The 20,971-nt window shown below is 42.2% G+C and overlaps 1 protein-coding gene across 1 annotated transcript in view; it reads right to left on the reverse strand.

Annotated features, from left to right (window-relative positions):
- Window positions 1-1,097: 1,097 nt before the first annotated feature.
- Window positions 1,098-20,971, reverse strand: part of LOC310999766 (PC3-like endoprotease variant B) — a gene marked incomplete at both ends in the record, with an annotated part of 161,223 nt that continues 141,349 nt past the window's right edge. The window contains 3 exons of the mRNA XM_083990320.1: window positions 1,098-1,196; window positions 5,231-5,403; window positions 12,435-12,558. Coding sequence (XP_083846446.1) covers window positions 1,098-1,196; window positions 5,231-5,403; window positions 12,435-12,558 — 396 coding nt within the window. The remainder of the gene's footprint in view (window positions 1,197-5,230; window positions 5,404-12,434; window positions 12,559-20,971) is intronic.

Consider the following 20,971-nt stretch of genomic DNA (forward strand, 5'->3'; position numbering starts at 1 on the left):
TCGATTAGCCCCACGTGCCTCGTTCATCAGACGTGGAGGCAGAGCAGATGGCAGGAGACGCACCATGTTACCATGCTGCAGCACTATGTAACGTGGCTCTAATTGAAACATCAATACTGCCCTGTCAATACACTACTGCTACTTTACAAAATGCCACTATACCTACAGACCTGCACTTGACTGGGAAGAAGGAGCTTTAACTCTGACATCTTTGTCTCCCACTGAGACGCTGTGGTGAAAAGTTTCTGGCTGACTTCAACTTATTCCGACACTTTTTCTAATGGTTTCTGGTGTTTTTTTAATATCCTCCGCTCAGTGACACACCTTGCTTGGTTTCTCTTTGTACACAGTGTTGTGGTGGTGCAGGGAAAAAAAAAAAAAAAAAAGGAGAGCATTTCCGCTGTAGCATCTCCGCTGTGGCACATTTTTAATGAATTGATAAAAAGTTGAGGGAGCTCACACGGCTGTGATCAGGAATTCACCGTTATCGGAAAATTCAGTGGAGAACAGAGAGAAATTAGGCGGCTAGAAATTAATTTGTTATTTGTCCAACTCAATGAGGAGTGACACAGCCCCTTGAATAAATAGGTAATCCATTTCTTATTGCACCGAGCTGAATTCACCCTTCACTGAAGTGGAAAAAGACAAACATATCTTTCACTAACCTTTGCAACATTCATAGGCAAAGGAACGGTGGGGATGAGCGAGGCCGAGGCCCCGTTCATGGGACTATCTGTTTTTTGGGGAAGGATTTATATGTTTGTGTGTGTTTCTGTGGCAGGGAGAGGGATTGAGTGTTAAAGCCAAGTTAAGAATCTACAATAAATGATCTGTGCTGACGCTGAGGCCACACGGTTGAAATACAGTACATGGAATTGATTCATGATCAGTTGGCGTGCTGCACAGAGGGAAATAACAGTCTTTATTTAACCATTACTCATATTTGTTTCTCCACCTCTCTACCCACTGGCCCCTCCCTCCCTCCCTCCCTCCCTCCCTCCCTCCCCTGCCTTCCTGCTCACAGTTCCTCTGCCTCCTGGATGTGAAGAGTCTGACTGTTGCACCGCTGCCGTGACGACGTCTTGGAGGATCTGCTCTCATGGTGAGGACCTGATCTCTCTGATCACTTCATCTGAAATGATCTTCGGCTGATCAAACTCCATCACAGCGGCAGGTCTCACAGGGGACTTCTTTACCTGTTGGACGACACAAGGAAGACACAGAAAACAATTATTTTCAATATCAGAGGATCAGCTGATTATTTTCTCAGTTGGTTCATCTATAAAATGTCAGAAAATCATGAATGAATCCTCCTAAAGCACAAGGCGATGTCTTCAAATTACCAGTTTTTGTCCAAATCACATATCACGCAAGAAATATTTACAATCTAACATCTGTAACTAGGGAATATTGGTTAAATGATGCAAATGCTTCATCAGTTATTTAAATAGTGGTCAATTATTATTCTGATTGATTCTCAGTTGTTTCAGCTTTTTAAAAAAAGCCATAATTTAAAAGAAAAACAAAGACACGGTACAGAAACACTCATTAAATGTGTTTCCATATGTGTTTTTGACTTCTTGACTTGACTTGAGTATCTGGACCAGATCTGATGACAGTGTGAGGGGTTGTTTTCTCAGACAGCTCCACCACAGAAGACATTATTTTCACAGGCTGAGTAGTTCCCCTCATGACTAGTGTACTGACAGCCACATGATGAATCTGTGAAGTGGCCCTTTAATCTAATCCTAAAAAGCTACGATTTTATTTATAGTTGTTGTGGTACATTATTCATTCTTGTTAAGACTCCTCGAGGTCCCTCCGTCTGTTGCGTTTCACACCAGCCCCACTTGCAGCAGGGGTTGTGACTCCTTTGACATCCTTTCCCCCTCCTTACAGATGTCACCAGTGGAAGAAAAAAAAATTGAGAAAACACTCTCACAAGAAGTAACAGGACGTTAGCTGTTCAGACAAATCTGATTCAACTCTTGTTTGCTCGAGGAAAAAGACAAGGACAAACAGCTGAATTTGAAATCAATCAAAACCCGGGTCTGTCCACAGCAGCGACGTTCAGATTCCAGTTATGATTTGATCTTGGCTCAAGTTTTCAGTGAGTGTTGACGTCTCAGAGTTGTGAGGAATCCCGAGCCGGCAGCTTACAGCGGGGGTTTCAGTGATACAGTATTTACAAGGCATGAGGAAGTGGGAGCACTGCAACAGACGGCAGCGTACACGGCGCTTTCAATTATTTCTCACAGCATTCATGAAAATAGAAGCACAGCGGGGCGTACAGTATGAACGACAAAACTATAAAAAGACATGGAGTGAAAAGAGAACTCCCAAGCCAAAATAAATGGCGACGTATGCTGTTGCTGGTGAGGAGCTTAGAAAAGTGCATGTGTTGAAAATAGGAGAAATAGAAATAGTGTGGCGGGGTGGAGATAGGAAGAGCTGCAATGGAGCAAACACCTAAGCATAAGGGCTAAGGGTGAAGTTTAGATTTGATAGGAGTTTGTCTTATAAATATGTTCATGCAGAACACATAACATCAGAGTGATGTACAGACAGCCTGTCTTTCTCCACCAGGGAAAAGCACTTGTTTGACTTAGGGATTAAAATGAACTCGTCTCATTGAGTTTAGTCTTCCTGTGCTCCTGAAATGTAACAGGTTAGCTTTCTATACGGTAGCATCCGCATGCTAACAAGCATAGCAGCTTATGGCCACTTGAAAATCTCCAAAAGGTTGGAGAGCTACACCTGACCTCAAAACAATATGGAACATTCAGTAGTGAATTGAGAACATGGGAAACTCCATTGACTCCAATACTGAGATAGTAAACAAGTACCTACACAAAGTCTGTGGCCACTGGAATCGGCTTATTAAAGTGGTACACCTTAATATGAGAAGAATAAAATGATTTTGTAACCTAAGATAATTTAATTCAGAACATTTTTATTAATATTGCGTAATCATATCTTTCCACCTCATGTAATGTGTCAGCCTTTAGATTTCTAAATTTCCCTCAGGATCAATAATGTATCATTACCTTCACAGTCCATGCTAAAGCATTGTATAGCATTGTCTGCCTCACTAGTTAATATTCAATGACTTGAAATCGTCTTGAATCTGTTAAGTTAACTGAAAAAATGTGACCAGTTGGTGGCGTTGGAGCCAAAATCAGAGGATCATCAGAGTCGGTGGGGTTCATCCTCTCGAGACCATGACAAATGTTGTCATCCCTATCAGCCACATGTTAGCATATCAAACCATTCATACTTCATTGTGTGCTTCTGCTGCCACTCTGAAGACACAGTGTGGACATTATTTTCTAATAGCCCATCGGACACTGCTAAATTTGTCGCTTTTGTCGGCTGAATTTTGACAACAGTGTTTCAAGGCCTCTTTCTTGCAGGTCATTTTTGTGAATGAGACCAACAGGGGGACAAGTAATATGGAGGACGTGATTACAATGATCAAATTCTCGCGAATAGTTTAGTGAATCTGACTTGGAAACATAAAAGATGTTGAGTCTTTAGGTTAAATCAGGATCGTTATTTCTACTTTGTAGTTTTGGAGATCATTTTCAGAACACACCTGAGTGACTGCTCGTGGTGAGTGATGCCAAGCACCGGGAACGAAGCTGGTGAAGGCAGTGTTATTATGAGTCATGGGAAGTACCAAAAAAAAAAGAATTATGAAAAAATAACACACTTTATTCCTAAAGTGGAAATATCCTTCCGACTGAAAGCTTGGGATGGGTAAATTTAGCATGTGTCTCAGCAGTGGAAGCACACATAGCTACAGTGTTATCCTCCGTGCCCTCTAACTCATCAACAGAAACACATGATAACCAGATTTTCCTGGAGCCCATCTCTTTCTCCTCCCTTAGATGAGAAGCTGTTAGTGAGGGAGAGCGAGGCTCACAGACAGAGATGTTTGTTTCCCAGCCCTTCCACCGTCTCTGTGGGACGACCCTCCCCATCCTACCCCCCCTCCCCCTAACCAACCCCCCAACCTAATGGATCAAACAAAGGACATCATTTGTAGGCCAAGTCTTTTCTGAGCGTCTCTCTCCTCAGCTCTGCATACCAATCCAATACAGCCCAAGGAAAAAAAGCCACGCTGTGGTACATGTGTGTGTGTGTGTGTGTGTGTGTGTGTGTGTGTGTGTCTGGGCCGGGGGTTGGAAGGTCTGTTTGCCTCTCCGCCAAGCATCGATTTATCCTTTTCTCCAATTTATTTCTCCTCCTAGCCTCTACGATCCATTCAGATCTGCCTCTAGGGGAGGAACTCGGGGTAAAGACGTTGTCAGGCCTCGTCGTCGTTGCCTCCTAACACCGGCTCAAAACTCATCTACAAAACTCATCTACAGGCCCCGAGACCATGTACCCCTGCAAGGACATGTCGGGCAGCAGCATGCACACAAACAGAGCTACCTGTCGTCCAGCGGCACTTTCTTTTTTTTTTTTTGTCAGAGCTATAATTGGCCTGATAATGCGGCATAAAGGACACAGACAGAAGGCTTCGATGATTGTGAGAGGAAAATCCTGAGTGTGAAAGAGAATTATATTTGTTTCAGTTCAAACACACTGAGCCGGAAGATGATTAAATAGACCACAAAATGCCCTCTAATTTCAAAAGGGAGTCATACCCTCGTCTTTTCTTTTTTTTATTCCTGCAGTCACAACTGTTGGAGAAGCAAGAATGATATTTAATTGTTCCTTATAATCAGGCCTAGACTCAGTGTACGAGCTGATATGATCAGAATAACAATATCTCAAGTCTTGATTCAACCGTCTGATCCCTATCTCTGTCTGTATGGTTCTGACATTTTCAGATGTTATTACTCAGACTCAAGGATTTGTATCCTAAAGCCTTGACGGTGATGACAGTGTTCAACAGAAACGCTGCATCTGCACAAATCCCTCTTTCGTTGTACCCGTATACGCACACACACACGCAGGAAGGCAGGCAGACGCACACACAAACGCACGCACACGCACGCACACACACACTCATGGCAGAGATCTGTGAGCCATTCTTCAGTGTCACAGTGAGCGACGCCTGGCACATCCTTACACCTGAAGTTGATCAATGCAGATATGTCCAGAGGGAAATTGAAATCCATAGGAAATTAGGTGGCGCCAGTGATTTATTGGAATAGTAAATCACAGTGTGTGATGTGTGAAACGTGTGTTCCAGGTCTGTATATATAGTACTGTACTGTACCTTGGGCCGGGCTGGGACGGTGATATCAGCAGCCCGCACCTTCCTGTCTCTCTCCATTCGGTAGATCCATTCAATCAGATCCGGAGGGGGGCAACAGTCCCCCTCCTGGTGACCCCCCCTGTGTGGGACAGGGTGACGCGACCCCATGGACACAATACTCTGCGGGGGTCTCTCTGAAAGGACAAAAACAGAAAGCATAGAACTACTGTTAAAGTGTCGTTTGGCGCCTTCTGCCTCGACAGCTATGTTTTTATCCAAATGTCAAGAAAATTTTTCACAAATGTTTGAAAAGTTTCCAAGCATAAAGTGGCTATTAGGTCCTTAAATGCACCAAGTGGGCAGGAGGGAGAGATGAAAACATGAAAATAAAAGAATACAAAATAGAAACAGGTTTCTCAGGGTCCTCCTCTGCTGACTGGAAATCCTTGAATCTGCTAAAGTTTTCCTTCTTATACAGTTCTTACACTTCCAGTACTGAAGATTTTCTTAAAATCAAATGCAATTTTTCATACATTTATATATATTTTATATTTGTATTAATTGTGTATGGACAGCCAATGTCAGCTGGGATCGGTGCAGAGCCATTCCCTCACATGAGGCCTGAGCTGTATAAGAAACCGTTGGGTCAATTTGGTAATACTCCTGCTGCTCAAATATTCAAACACCTGGTGGCTTTTATTATGAAACACTCAAAGGAAATGTGGGTCAATCAAAATAAAGGGGTGAACTCTGTATTTTTATGAAGCCTGTTCAATCCTGATGTTAGTTTGTACACATAACAAACTAAAGCTCTGATGTAGTGATTGGGTGTGTTTCGGGAAACAGGTAAATCATGCAGGGTGCACATATCTCATGATTAGACAAATCAGTTTCATTTGCATAATATCTTTTGAATATTTTCTTAAATTAAGTTGAACATTCTGATTGTGTAGCCTGTATGCAATTTTCGTTTTCATTCAGCATTTCGAAAAACTTGATACTGGGCATGCAGCTTCTGCACCTTCTATGTGTTCACACACTGTAAAGTGTGAAACTGGGTGTAAACAAAAAAAAGAAAAAGGAAAAAAAAAAACTGACTCTCACAACCAGTGTTTACTTTGATCTAAGCATAAATAAAAGCTCTAATCCTCCACCTGTTCCTTCAAGAACAACAGTGCTAAAATGTCCCTTTAAAGGCTGCGTCCTCAACTTCCTGTGCTCGTCAATGAATCTGATCTGGAGCCATAAGACGTGAGCACTTACAGTACATAAGAGGAGATTTAAAAAAAAAAATGCACATTAGGCTCTGAGTAGTTGTGTGAGTCTCTTGGAGGAGATGATTGTCATGTGAGTGAATGAATGTTTGAATAAATCCAGGAGGCTTTTCTTGAGGATAAAACAGAGATAGTGTGTAGTGTGAACCCCAACTGAAGAATCACACACTCCCACACTTGCTGTTTTTTTTTTATTTGCTTTTTCCAGGTACTCTGCTTGTGCTCCAGCTTGTTTTTGTCCTGCTTTAATTGCTTTTTTTTTCTCTATTTTTTTTCTTTTTTTTTTGCAGAGAAGAAGAAAAGACAACAACAAGGCGGTGAGGGCTGCAGCTAATGGAGAGGCTGTAATTGTGAATGGAGGCATTCAGCTGGAGACGTCGTCCATGAATTGCGCCGTACAATACCCAGCGCCAGGCTGCTCAGATCACCAACCAGTCACCAAACACACACGCAGATACACACACATGCATACACACACACACACACACTGAACCCCTCAGATCACTGGTGCTCAGAGGAGTAGCATAATCACACCTCCGCAGAGAGCAATACACCAAGGAAGGGAGGAGAGAAGGAGGAGAGGAGCTGGAGGGGAGGAGAGGAGGAAGAGAGGAGAAATTATACAAGGAGAGAGGAGGGGAGGGGGAGGGAGGGGGAGGAGGAGGAGGAGAGGGGATGGTGAAATTGATGTTTCCTACCATTTGATTTGGGCCATAGAGCCCAGGAGGCAGATCAGATAGAGCCACATGCACACACACATGCACATAACACACATATTTGGACATACAGCACATGCACCTACCATGGGTTTGTATACAGACGCACATAAATAATACAAAAACACAATGGTACAGTTTCCTATACTCACACCCCACAGGACACTTATACACTAATACACCCACACAAACACAACTGTACTGAAGTAAGCGTGAATATACTGACACAGTTTGACAGACAGGTGGACACACACCCACACAAATATGAATTTAAAACTATACATTCTTATAAACAGTGTTGTGTATTACTTGTCAGAGCTGAGAAAAGCATCTAATAAACCGCACGCTTCCCTCTCTACCTGCCGCAACAGTAGAAACCCACACACACATCCCTCAGCCAAACAAACACGATTAAGCCAAAACATACAGAAAGACGGCTAAAAAAGACACAACAAAGCCTACATGACGGTGTATATATATATAAAAAAAACCTCTCTAATCTCAGCGAGGCGAGACGAGGCACCTGTCAGCACGCCGGCTCCTGCTACTACTACTACAGAGAAACATCAGGACACAACAACTCAATTAAACACACCATCCCTGTTCAATTACTGCCACATAATCACAGCAATTTACCTTCACTTGCCACACAGCCACCAAACAAACACACACGGGGGCACGCACACATACAGAGGCGAGAGAAGCATGCGCAAACATACATACACACACGCACGCACGCACACACACACACACACGGTTGTGAGGCTGGATCACAAAAGAGACCCAGGCTGGAGCTGGAGATTCATCCTACACATCCAGGAGTGAAAAGCTCACCACGAGGCATCTGCAGCCTAACTGCTACAAAGCAAACATGGACATGGAGGATGTTGGCAGGGAGCTAAGGAAGTGGACTGCTGATTTACTTTTTCTTGAAAAACAATTGGATTTGCAAACATGTCCATGAAAATACAGTTGGTCATATAATCATGAATGCATTGAAGTAAAGCAGTTATATTCGTTGCAAATTACACTATAAACTGAAAAGAAAGGGATTATCAAAATCATCAATCAGCTGCCACTAGTCTAAATACACAGGCGTTTTACTGATCTTATTAAATATTTATTTTCCTACACTGATCTCCACATTTGTTGTCCCTTCTCCCTGGTATTCTCCTCTCAGGACGACATAAGTGTTTCAAAATCTAATGTATAGGAAAAAGGAAAGTCCGCACACCAATAACAGCTCCAGATCAATAACTTATGATCATTGAAACAAGGGAGTAACGTTTCGGGTCAGAAACCCTTCCTCAGGCTTAAGACGGGTGAGAATGCAAGCCTCTGATTATAAACACATGATGGGTCACCTGATTGATCATGTGACAAAATTTTCACATAGGTGTAGAATATTCAAAAAGATACAGCATTATACAAAATACAAAATACTGCACACATAATATAAAAGGAAAGTAGAAAAATGTGTGCACAAATCTAATGTAGAAATGAGTGTAGCTGCAGCTCAGGAGGCAGATACTGTACACAGAGTTGCCAGTTTGCTTAACTTAAAAGTAAAAGCAGTGGACTGCACAACAGCCGGCTGCAGTGAAACCTTTTTTGATGAAGGTTGTTATGTTCACTTGTTGTTGAAGTGTTGATTCAACTTGATGGCCATTTGTGGAGGCTGAACTCTGCGGTGCATGAAGGTAGGAATTATTGCAAGGGTGTTGTATTAGACTGCATTAGTTTAAGCTAAGTGTGCCTTATTAACTGGCAACTGTATTCCTTTTTCTTTTTTTTTTTAGCTCTAGTGAATTACAGAGGAACAGTGATTTAACAGAGGACACAGGGGGGTCACGGAAAATCAGTATATGTTAGTTGCTTGGTAATTTTTGCTCACACTGGGATGTGTGTGGTCTATAATAATCACAGGGTAGACCTGGAACAGGACAGAAATCATTACAATCACTCCAGTAAAATCCAGAGATTCCCCAAGTAATACTAAACCTCTCCCCGGACAAGCCTTGTGACTTTCCCCAGACAAAGACTCCATGCTAAATGCTAACACACAGTCTGGACAGGCAGTTACCAAGCTAAATGATGAATGTTTGTTAATAACATCGTACATTATATAGTCAAACATGCACGCTGACACACAACGTCTGCACATACCATTGTACGCCTTAGCCCTAGGCTGTTTTCATGGTTTGTGCTTGGCCCATTAGTCCCAATTAAGAGATATCTCAATGCCATGCAAAGACATTTGGGCTTCCAACTTTGTGTTTGGCCCTTTCCTTTTTCCACCATGAAAATGCACAAAGCTGGTGTCAGGAGGAAAAGTTTTTTTCCCAGTATGGTGAGGAGGAACATGAACTGGAAAATGCCTGCAAGCTATGGCCTTATCCCCCAGTATGAGTTCCCAACCTCACTAATGCTCTTGTGGCTGAATGCCCGCAGCCAGTTTCCAACATCTTATGAAAGGTCTTCACAGAACAATAGTGATTCATTAGTTATAGCATCAAATTAACACTGAAAAGTGACAATAATAAATAATCTCATGTAGATTAGGCTTATTAAGTGATGTCCACGTGCTTTTGGCTGTGTGGCTACATCTGGCAGGGACTACTGCATCCTGTGTTAGACAACAGCCTAATGAGAATCAGGCATACGTACTACTGATTTTAATATGATCAATTCTTCTTCTTTCTAGCCTGACACCTTTAGAAATACACACATGTGCTTTCTTGAAGAACTAGAGGATAAAATTGACCACTCTCATGATCATTATGCTAAACAAAGTGCTGCAGGTGTTATGAGTGACTTAGTTAGCATTTTAGCACTTGTGGGTCCTTCCTCCCAAAGTCAATGGGATTATCTGAATGGGTTTTTGGTTTGAGACATTTTCATGTTTTATTCTACGAAATAAAATCCGTGAGTACCCCGAGTTGTGACCTTTTAAGCCTTTATCACAGCAAATGTAAAAATCCAATTGGCTTTTTATTGATGGAACCATGCAATGCCCACAGGTTGACTTACAAAAATTCACAATTTCTGCAGCAAACCTTTATGGAGCAAAAGCCCTTAGCTTAGTTTAGCATAAAGCCTGGACAAAGCCAGGGGAGTATATTACTCTCTGTAAAACTCACAATTTAAAGGGATAGTTCAACATTTTTGGCAAATTGGCCATTGCCATAATCCCTATAGTTTTTGGAGTAGGTTTGTTTCCTTTAATTGTCGGTGCAAGCTATTTTTAGAACGGCGGAGCAGAGCAGATTTCTTGGTTTCCCTCATCAAACTCATCACATACACAATACAATAATTAGAGGGAGTCATCCAGGAATTAGTTGAATCAGTTGGTTGCTCATTCAAAAACTAGGTACATAACCCCCTGTGAAACGGTCTTTGTACTAAGCTAAGCTAACCAGCTGCTGGCTGTAGCGGTATGTTTACTGTCCCTTAAAGGGATAGTTCAACATCTTGGTTTCCCTCATCAAACTCATCAAATACACAAATCAACAACTCCAAAACGCTCTGGTGGACAAGTTGTGACCTGCACATTCACCACGCTATGAGATAATAATGGTTTTCGAGGTAAATTCAATGCAGAGACTGCTTGCCGAAATACTGCCACCGACGGGAACGCGCATCAGCGGTTTTGCATCTCATAGCGTGGTGAATGTGCAGGTCACAACTTGTCCACCAGAGCATTTTGGAGTTGTGTGGATTGTGTATGTGTGATGAGTTTGATGAGGGAAACCAAGAAATCCCATTAGCCTCCGTAGTGTAGCTCTGAGCAGCTTGCAGCTCTGCTCCGCCGTTCTAAAAATACCTTGCACGGACAATTAAAGGTAACGAACCTACTGCTAAAACTATAGGGATTATGGCAATGGGCCACTTTGCCAAAATGTTGAACTATCCCTTTAACATTTATTTTGTTTGTTTAGGATGCTTCCATACCAAGTTAATAGCCAAGTATTTAATGAATCATGTGCTAACAACATGAGAAGCTCCTGACAAACTCATTCTACCTTCATTAAAACATCAGCTTGTCAGGAAAGAGCCATCACAGCATCACGGCTGCGTGTGATGTTCAGAGCCCAGAGTGTACAGTAAACTACTACAGAATGATGTCACAGGGGATAAAGCTATGGAGCAGCAACACTGTAAGAACCTGTGAATGAGCACTGTGTGTGTATGTGTGTGTGTGTGTGTAGACAGCAGATTGACTAACAGCTTGAACTTGGGTTAGATCCAGGAGGACAGAGAGGGATACATGGATGGATGGAGAGAGAGGGAGAGGAGGAGGAGGAGGAGGAGGAGGAGGGGGGGGGGGCATTGATTTCTCAACAGAGAGATCAGCATCTTGACAGAAAGAGACGAGAGAGCAACAGAGCAAGTCACACACACACACACAGAGAAAGGGAGAGAGGGTTCCCACTGTGGCCCTCAGGTGAAAAGTCCATGAGTTTTTCCAGGTCTGTAGAACTGAGGTGAAGCAGTTCTTCCTTCCTCGTGGTCTGGTTTTTAATAAAGCCGGGTTAATATTTGGGCACTCGTAAAAAAGTGATGACATTACAAGTACAATAAAACCTTCAGTGAAAAATTTCCCAACTGTAAGGGCACATTTGTTAAGGTCCCTGACTTTCCTTGGCTATCTATCAAAAAGTCCATGAGATTCCAGGACCTCCATGACCGGTGGGAACCCCCCGCTGACAGAGATCAACAGAAAAGTCTGGTTCGGTGTCTCTCTCCCAGCATGCTTCGGTGATTCTAACAACCCTAAAATCCCCGACAGGGACAGGGAGGACGGTGCTGTGGCTTCGTGCCCGCGTGGCTAACGATGTGTGTGTGTGTGAGTAGGTCGTAGGCACCGGGGGAGCTGACACACACTGTAAAAGAGGAGGGGGCGGGCTTGGGAAGGGCAGCCAGGGGTCACGCTGTAATTACACATCACAGTCCCTGTGGTCAGTGGCCCAACTGACTTCTTCTGACTACACTGGCTCAGGCCAAGAAGCAGAGATGTCAGGTAGGAGGCAGGTGGTGCTGGGGGTGGTGGGAGAGGAGGGGAAGCAAGTTTTCACTCTCTACTCTAATTTTCTGTGTCACAATAAACATGTAGTTTAATTCATTTGACTCTCTGTAGATGCTGCTGATCAAAAGTACACTCAGTGCGTGCGTCAAACAGCGACAAGTAGCTTTTGCAGGAGTTCAAAGTCGCTCGTGGTCGACACTTTCACATACCCTGCGTGGTCCTGCGTGGGCGTTGGGTGCCATAGAGGATGAGTGTAACACCGAGCAAGGCTCCGGCTGCCTCCTCTTCAGTCCCCCTCATGCAGCTCCTCACTGTGCCTTTGTGGTCAGTTACCTGGAAACAAACACATTAGCAAGGGCGTCATAAAATGATTCATGTTGAAAACTTCCAGCGACTGACATTTTACATTTACAGCAGTTGAAAGAGGATCTCTGACAATATGGGGAGATTTGACTGATTGTTATTAAATGATGTTCACTTAAACTATCAGGTTTTTATTAACCCTCTTAGCAAGGAAAAAACAATCTTGTGTCTTCTTGTTTCATCCTTCAACTTGTGACATGTACAAACACTCTTACTGGATAAGGCGAGCACACAGTCAAGCAAATTAGAAACAGTGGCTGTAACGCTTGTGGTGAGTTCACAAGCAGCTTCTGAGAAAACAAAGCCTGGTAAAATGATGCACAATCAAAATAGCCTCGCAACCAGCCTCTCCCGGAAATGCATTTCATTTCATTTCACAGTGCATTTCCGGGAGAGGCTGGTTTACGAGGCTACAATCAAAATAGGAAGACAATAAAAAAAATTCCAACACACCACATTCAAAAGAAAAACCCATTCATTCCGATTTTGGACAGTCAGCCTTTTCTGTGAGCAGGTCAGGATATGAAAGTCCTTATGCATCAAATGAATTACGGCTGAAAATATTTTGTGAACTGCTTTCACTGGGTTTGCAAGTTTGCAATATGAAATTGTGAATTAAGCAGGTTAATGGAAATCCACTTGGTGTTTATGTTTTGTGCTGTCCTTTGCGTTTTTTACAGTCATTGGTCTACGTATGTTAAAACTTGCCCTGATAAAAATAAAAACTAATGTGGTAGCAGAGACCAACCTCCCTGTTCACCTGGCTACATCGTCAGTCTGCCATGTTTACAGATGTGCACAAAATGATGCTCTGCAGTGCTGTTTGTCAGAGAACATGTCAGAGAAATTGTCAAACTAGGCATGAAGAGACAAAAAAAAGAAAAAAAGAAAAAGAAAAAGAGGTTGCTCCTGTTGTCTGGGCATCGTGAGGCGCCCCAGACGCTGCATCAGTTGTCTTCCACCATGACACATGATGTGGTTGTTATGTCCAGTGCTCATTGTGTTCCTGACACCTCAGGCTGATATGATGTAGCAGGATGTTGTTTAGTTATTGCAGAGGTGTGAACTCTAGTCAGACGGCATGGTCCTGGGTCAGACTTGACATAACAAATAAACAAAACAAAACAAAACAACAACAACAAAAAGAACTTTTGTTTTACCACCGGTGACTCAGGACATCACCTGAGCCTGAACTGGTGATCCTCCCTAAACCCTAAAGACTGAATCTCTCCTTTCTGACACCTGATGTTGGAATAATGTTAGGGGTATACATATACAGTATATATATTATATACTAAAGCAAGTTTCACATTTTAAACCAGACTGTTGCCTTTTCTGGTTTAAATGACAAACATCAGCTGTGGCTAATTAAGATGAATGCTTTAAAGAAACAGAAGCATGTAGTCTGGTTAATGTGTTCTTGGCAGACCAGCGTCTGTACTCTTCCAAAGATCATTTGTGAGGTACAGGACCTAAGTTCGCTCAAGTGGAACCATCTATCATGTCGTGTCAGTGATATAATTGTTCATATCGCCCGCTTAAACTGTCATTTATCTTATGTCAATATTTTCAGCTGATCACCGGAGTACTCCCGAATCAAGGAGCTTGTGAAACACAAGATATAAAGTAAGTACATTTCATACCGTCTGCGGCTCATCCCACTTTTATGATTAAATATCAACCTTGCTTTGGCCTCTATATACAGACTTACTTCATCATGTCAGACTCATGACACACTCCTTCAGTCTAGAGCTGTTTTTTAAAATGTTTTTATACATATACTTTTATATTTTACCCAGCTAGCCATCAATGCACTGGTGTTGTCACTTTATTCATATGCATACTCAGGAAAATACATAACTGTTGAATAACTGAATGTCGGCACTGATTGTTTACTGTTACTGTTTATTGTCCGTCTTGTTTCTATGTGGTTGCACTTTAAGGTTTTAGCTTTTAATCTCGTTGTGCTGCTGTGCAATGACAAAAATAAAATTCTGATCTGGTCAGATAGACGAGAGCAGCTGTCCAGCTTATGTGTTATTGTTCATTTCTAAAAAAAAATTAAAAAAAATAACTTAGTATTTTGTAGAAGTTTACAATTAGAAAAGCAATAATAGCTCTCAATGCTTTTACTTTTTGATTTGTAATTAATTCAAAAGGTAAAAATCTAAAATATGCTTTCACTTGTGGCTGTAGATATTTGCAAAAAAGGTATTTTTTTCCATATAAAACTAAATCTTCAACACGGTAAAGCGTGCAGACAGCAAAGGGTCTGAATACCAGGGGTTTCTGTGTGCGAGTGTATGTGTGAGCGCTCGGAGCAGACCAGAGGCCAGGCGTGACGGCCCCCAGCCGAGCAGCGCATTGATTTGTTGTTGGTAAACAAACAGCTGGATGCTACAGGTAGATCGATATGCCTCTCATGCCTCCCAGCCTCCCAGCATGCCTTTCTACTGAGCCGACGCGGCTCTCCTAGGAGCTGCGACCCTGTTGTCGCTGGGAAGCTGCATGAGTCAAATATTTTGAGCTGCCCGATTGTTTTTATTTGAGCTGGAGTTAATTATTAACATAAAGTTTCTCCTCTGACACAATCTTGAAATCTACGACTTTACAGTACGCTTTTATGTAGCAGTAAAAAAATCATGTTGTCATGTTTGGTGATGGTGTCAGCCATGAGTGCACTTTATCTTCACATAAATTGGCCTCTAGATGCCTATCAATCACCAATAATTGGAAAGAAATAAAGCACTTATTATACTACTGCCCTGATTAAAATGATGTGTTACTACAGTGGAATAAAAAGGGTGAGAACTACAAGCAGAGAACGACCAGGGCGTAAAGAAAGGATAAATTAAACTGACTTCTAAACAAGAGAGACAAAAAAAAAAGAGGATTAGCAGGAGGAGAAGAAGAGAGGGGAGAGGGAGAGGATTTCAAAGCCAGAGAGAGAAACTACAGAGAAACAGAGGTGGGAGGATTAGTGATGGGGGGAGATGGCAGGATATCGAAACAACTGAGTGTCAGGGAGAGCAAAGTGAGAGCCGGTGATAGAGGATGAGCCTGAGAGGAGAAAGAGTTCAGACAGAGAAAAAGAGAAAACAGAGGTGGGACAGAGACAGGGGCAGAGACAGAGACAGAGACAGAGACAGAGACAGAGACAGAGAGGAGGGAAAGTATGAGTGAGATGATGCGAGGGAACAGCAGCAACTTTACAATCCAGGATGACATTGAGATATTACTTTGTGGTGCTCTGTTGATTTCTACATAGTTTTGTTTTATTTAAAGGGACATTTCACTAATTTACATGCCACAGTCAATTAACAAATTACAAGGAGTCAAACTGTTGAAATGTTTAAACATTAACATGTCTAATAAATGACCTGTTTTTAGGTCTATGTTATATATGTAGTTGAGTTACTTACATTATCCCAAATATTTTTCCACAATTCTCTAAACTAGAAATCTGTGATTGTAATCACATATCTTCATATGTCAGTGACATCATATTGTGGGTGCCTGGAATAAGCATTAATATTTACTTTTAGCCTATCCAGTTTTGAGATGCAGTTTTGACACCTTGCTCATTTAAAGGATTTAAGCCACTGGACGTCTGCATCTTCAGAGAGACCCCCGGAGCAGCAGAAGTTACTGTGCATACAAAAGATGTTGCGTCATGAGAAGTCTGGGGTCAGGTGTTTTTACAGCTCTCTCTTGCAAATTCTCCTTCTTTATGAATAAGTAACGTAGTGTTTCAAGTGACACATGTCGGTGTGGATGAAAATACTTAGATGTTATAGCAGGACTCCGAGTGGTGGAGTGGTGAAGGGATTATTTTGGGCCCAGTGTAACATTAATGTTGTCTCTGTTCTATTCAAGTGTCCTACTGAAGCTGGGACAGAGTGACAGACAGAGAGCCAGAAAAAAACCTGTGGCTCAGTCAAGTTTGATATTGTGCCAAAATGTGAATGGATGATTTCCTGGGATGCGCTGTCGTTGGTTTGGGTCTGGACAGTAAAATGAGGCATTGAATTTGATTACTGTATCTGATCCTCTTGATCCCCTTATGAATCTATGTGGGTTTTGCTTTTGACACTTTTATGCTAGAGCAATTTTAAATTTAAATTAAAGGTCAAAGTCAACGCCAAATTCAATAATTAATTGCCCCTGACACTGTACTACATCATTAGATCATAAACTGTAAAATACTACATTTTTATCTTGTGAACTATTGAAATTAATTGTACTCATCAGATATGTGTTGACAGCTTGATCATGAGCATTGCAGCTCATCATCAATAGCTGATGTTTTGTGCTAACATTCAAGATACTGTATTTATATGACTCTTCCAACAAACTCAAACAATGAAGAGAGTGAAACATTCACCAGCCACACTGGTTAAAATAAATACAGTTCATCACAGAGGAGATAAGACAAAGGAAAAACCTGTTTATGTCCAGGTCTAAATACATCTGCTTTACTACCTCAACATCTGCAGCTCAGACTGCAGTTATACTGTACCACTGTCAGATGTAAAATACGAAACAGGAAGTTGCTAGAAAACAGCCCCAACACTCGGTTTATGTTGTGGAAAAAAACAGGAGCTTCAAAATAAAACCCGAAAAAGAACCTGTGAGTGTTGGCTGTGCTGAGAAGGAGGGAGGGATGGAGGGATGGAGGGATGGAGGGAGGGAGGGAGGCAGTGTCAGATGGGAGGGGAGGAGGAGTCTTGCTGCGTCTACATATGTAAAGCAGCAGGGAAGCAGCAGTGTGTCAGACTGAGGCTCTGGCCCAACCTGAGCTCCTCGCTGCTCCCTCCAACACATCAATCATCCAAAACAGGGCCATCATAGCCACACTGCATGCTGGGAGACTCACACACGCAGGAGCGCAGAGACACACACACACACACACACACACACACACACACACACACACACACACACACACACACACACACACACTGCAGCATGCTTAAATACAAACAACTGAACAAACACAAGCAAACACCAATATTCACAATTTATGTGCACACACACGCACATCATGTGCAAATCTGTAATGAACTGCAGACATGCATACAGTATACACTTAAAACTTACAGAAACATACAGAATCACACAGACAAACACACACAAATTAGGACTCTGACACAAACACAAATGCTCTGTAAATGTGCATATAGTAACTGATGCATACAAAAACACAAAGTGGATAGTATAGAGAGGTATAGACACACTTAAACACGCATGCAGACACACACACACACAAGCAGAGTCACACTCCCTCTGCCTTCAGCCTCACACAAAGCATGCAGACAAACAGAAATAGGTATCCTGTGCCCACAGGGTGCCCTCGCCCCCGACCATCTGTGACGGGTGCCAACACACAGTGGGTGATATTTACATGGAGACCCACCCCACCTCCACACATCCAGACACACACAGACACACACGTACACACATACACAAGCACACACACACATGCACACACACTCAGTAAAAAAAAAGAAAAGAAAAGAAAGAAATACCCACAAAGGGCCGCTCGGATCGCTTGATCTCCCAAAACTCATTAAACATGCAGATATATGCAAATGTATGCACCTCTAGAAATCCACCTTGGGCCAGAGTGAGTGAATGTGTGTGAGTGTGTGTTGTTGAGTGTTTGTTGGTGAAAGTACACATTTGTGCGATTGTGTGTGTGAATGTTTCTAGTGTTGCAGCCACGAAGGCTTCGACAGTGTGTCTGCCAAACTTGACGCAGCGTGTGAGTTTGTTTGTGTAGTTTGACTTGTAAAGTCTGGAGATGTTTTTTTCCCCCACTTGTTTACCTGAGGTAAGTGGCGCCGTTATCTGTTGCATCAAATTGCATTAATACCTTTTGAAAGTGCTACAACTTTATTTAAAAATCCAAACTTCACATCGCTACTTCAGCTGAGGCAGAAACAACTACACTCCTCTAACTCTCATCATCATTTTTAGGCTCCATTTCAGTTTGGACTGAAGATAGCTGATAATGCTGTGTAACAACTCGCTCACATATTAAATCTAACATAACAAGTTGGCTAATAACCTCCTACACTGACACCCACTGAACCTGCACTTCACCACAGGTGTAGATAAATAACAACCACTTAATGGATTAAAGGATTTCAAAATAAATGTGTTACAAGAAATAAATATTTGTCATTAATTTTCCAGTTGATACCAATAATTATGATATTAAAGTATATATTTTGTATTTGCTTCACTGTGAGAAAGTTTTCACTTGATAACTTGACACAGAATCACGTATCTTCACATTTAATAGTCAACATGACATTTAAATTGTGAAAGAACTATAACAAACATTGTGGGGTTTTTTTTTTGCCAGAGGGTCATTATTGTGAGGTTGGAAAAGCCTCTGAGACTTTTTCTGAAACTCAAGATACGAAATAATCTCTCAACTTATTTCAGAGCTCCGTGCAGAATCAGATCTCTATCGGATCAAGTTGTCACCTTCCTACAGAGAAGTCAGGTAATATTTTTCTATTAGCTACATGTTTTGTAGATCTTAAACTCCACAGTTCTTAAATGATCTGCTGGCTATTGTGTTATCAGTGTCAGTCAGTGTGTGCGACGTGTTTGGTTTGTGTAATCTGTTGGAGAAACAAGAGCAACAGGAGAGACTCCAGACGAAGCACCAGGGATGATGATGGTAAATATATGATTTGTCAGTCATGGCCAGCAAGGGTGGCTGTGCGCGTGCGCGTCCATGTGCATGTGCGTGCGTGTGTGCCTGTGCTTGTGTGTAACCACAGTGCTGCGGGCTAAATAGTGCCATTATATTCCTACAGCAGCGGTAGTCACAGTCATCTTGAGTCTCAAAGTCCTCTGGGAATCAGAGATGTCTCTGCTCAAAGACCGCTGTCACCCTCCCACACACAAACACATAAACACACAACCCAACACAAATTCCCTGAGTCAGGTGGCGTAAAGAGGAGTGATGTGTGATCGTATTTTTATTCTTAAATGATCTTTGTGTGTTTTACTGCTTGTGGATGTGCAGTATTTTTTTCTGACAGCAGAGCACAATAGTCCAAGTACAATGGTGGTGAATAGCCTTTAGTACATGTTAGTTAAAGATGCTAAAAAAAAGCGCCACAACTAAATTCTGCTTACCCTCAGTGTATATCTTAAAACCTAAACAAATGAAAGATAAGTGAGAAAACATTGTGCTATAATCTTTTGTAAAATGAGTGAACTGGCCCTTTAAATTAACCCCATACTAACTGTAAACAAAGTGCCATATTTTTCTATTTCCTACAGTATAGATTGTTCCGTTATGAGAAGATCTGATGGAAACATCGACGTGTGTGTTTACATAGAGACGGTGTGTGTGTGTGTGTCTCTATGTGTGAGAGGGAGAAAGAGAGGAGGTAAGGAGCGAGAGAAATCGGAGATAGAGAGAGCTAGAGATAAAACTGAAGAGAGACAGAATGACGAAAGATGAAGGACACAGGAGTCAAAGTAATATCTGATAGAGTTTTATCTGCTTATGAACTCTCCTCAGTGCTTATCATTCATATTGATGCTTATATAATACGGCTGAAGCGATTAATCAAGTCCGTCTGTTCTGAACGTATACAGCACACACACACACACACACACACACTGCTGTTTGTTGGGTTTCTATACTGTGCAGCAATACTGTCTGCAATATTGTCTCTGATCAACAGTAGAAGCACCGAGCTGAGCTGAGGTGTCACAGATGGTGGTAGAGCGAGCACAGCGGAGAGCAGATACGAGAGAGAAAGAGAAAGAGAAAGACACAGAGAGAGAGACAGAGAGAGAGAGTGTGTGTTTCCAGCCCTGCGGTCTCGTCTCCTTCACAGCGCTGGAAGGTCAGCCGAGCCTCGAGCCATAACACTCTCTCCCTTTTCACTTCAGTCCAGCTTTTATTCCAGCAGCACCACGGTGCCTTTTTGACAATTGTCATCATGACAAATCAATATAGACTCTCCACAGACCCTCCTCCCTCCTCCCCCCTCCTCCTCCTCCTCCTCCTCCACCACCTCCTCCTCCGCTGCCCTTGAGTTTTAAACACCGATCCAGCAGATAGTCCTGTTAAACTCTCTTTCTACGGCCTCCATTTTTATAGTTTACCCTTCACTCTCTGCCATCGCTCCTTCTGTCTTTTCTATTAGTCCTGTTCGTCCTCTGTTTCTCTTGTCTCGTCCTCTGTTTCTGTCTTTACTGTTTCAAGACTTCACAGCTGCGTGTCAGAGGCGATTATAATTTTCAAACAGTACTGAAAAGATCAAAACCCATCAAATAATACCATGTTAAGAGATTTTTTTTACCATACTATTAAGAATTATTGTACCAGTATACCGTAAGTGACCAG

The sequence above is a fragment of the Trachurus trachurus genome (genome assembly GCF_905171665.1).
Source record: "Trachurus trachurus genome assembly, chromosome: 16".
Lineage (NCBI taxonomy): Eukaryota > Metazoa > Chordata > Actinopteri > Carangiformes > Carangidae > Trachurus > Trachurus trachurus.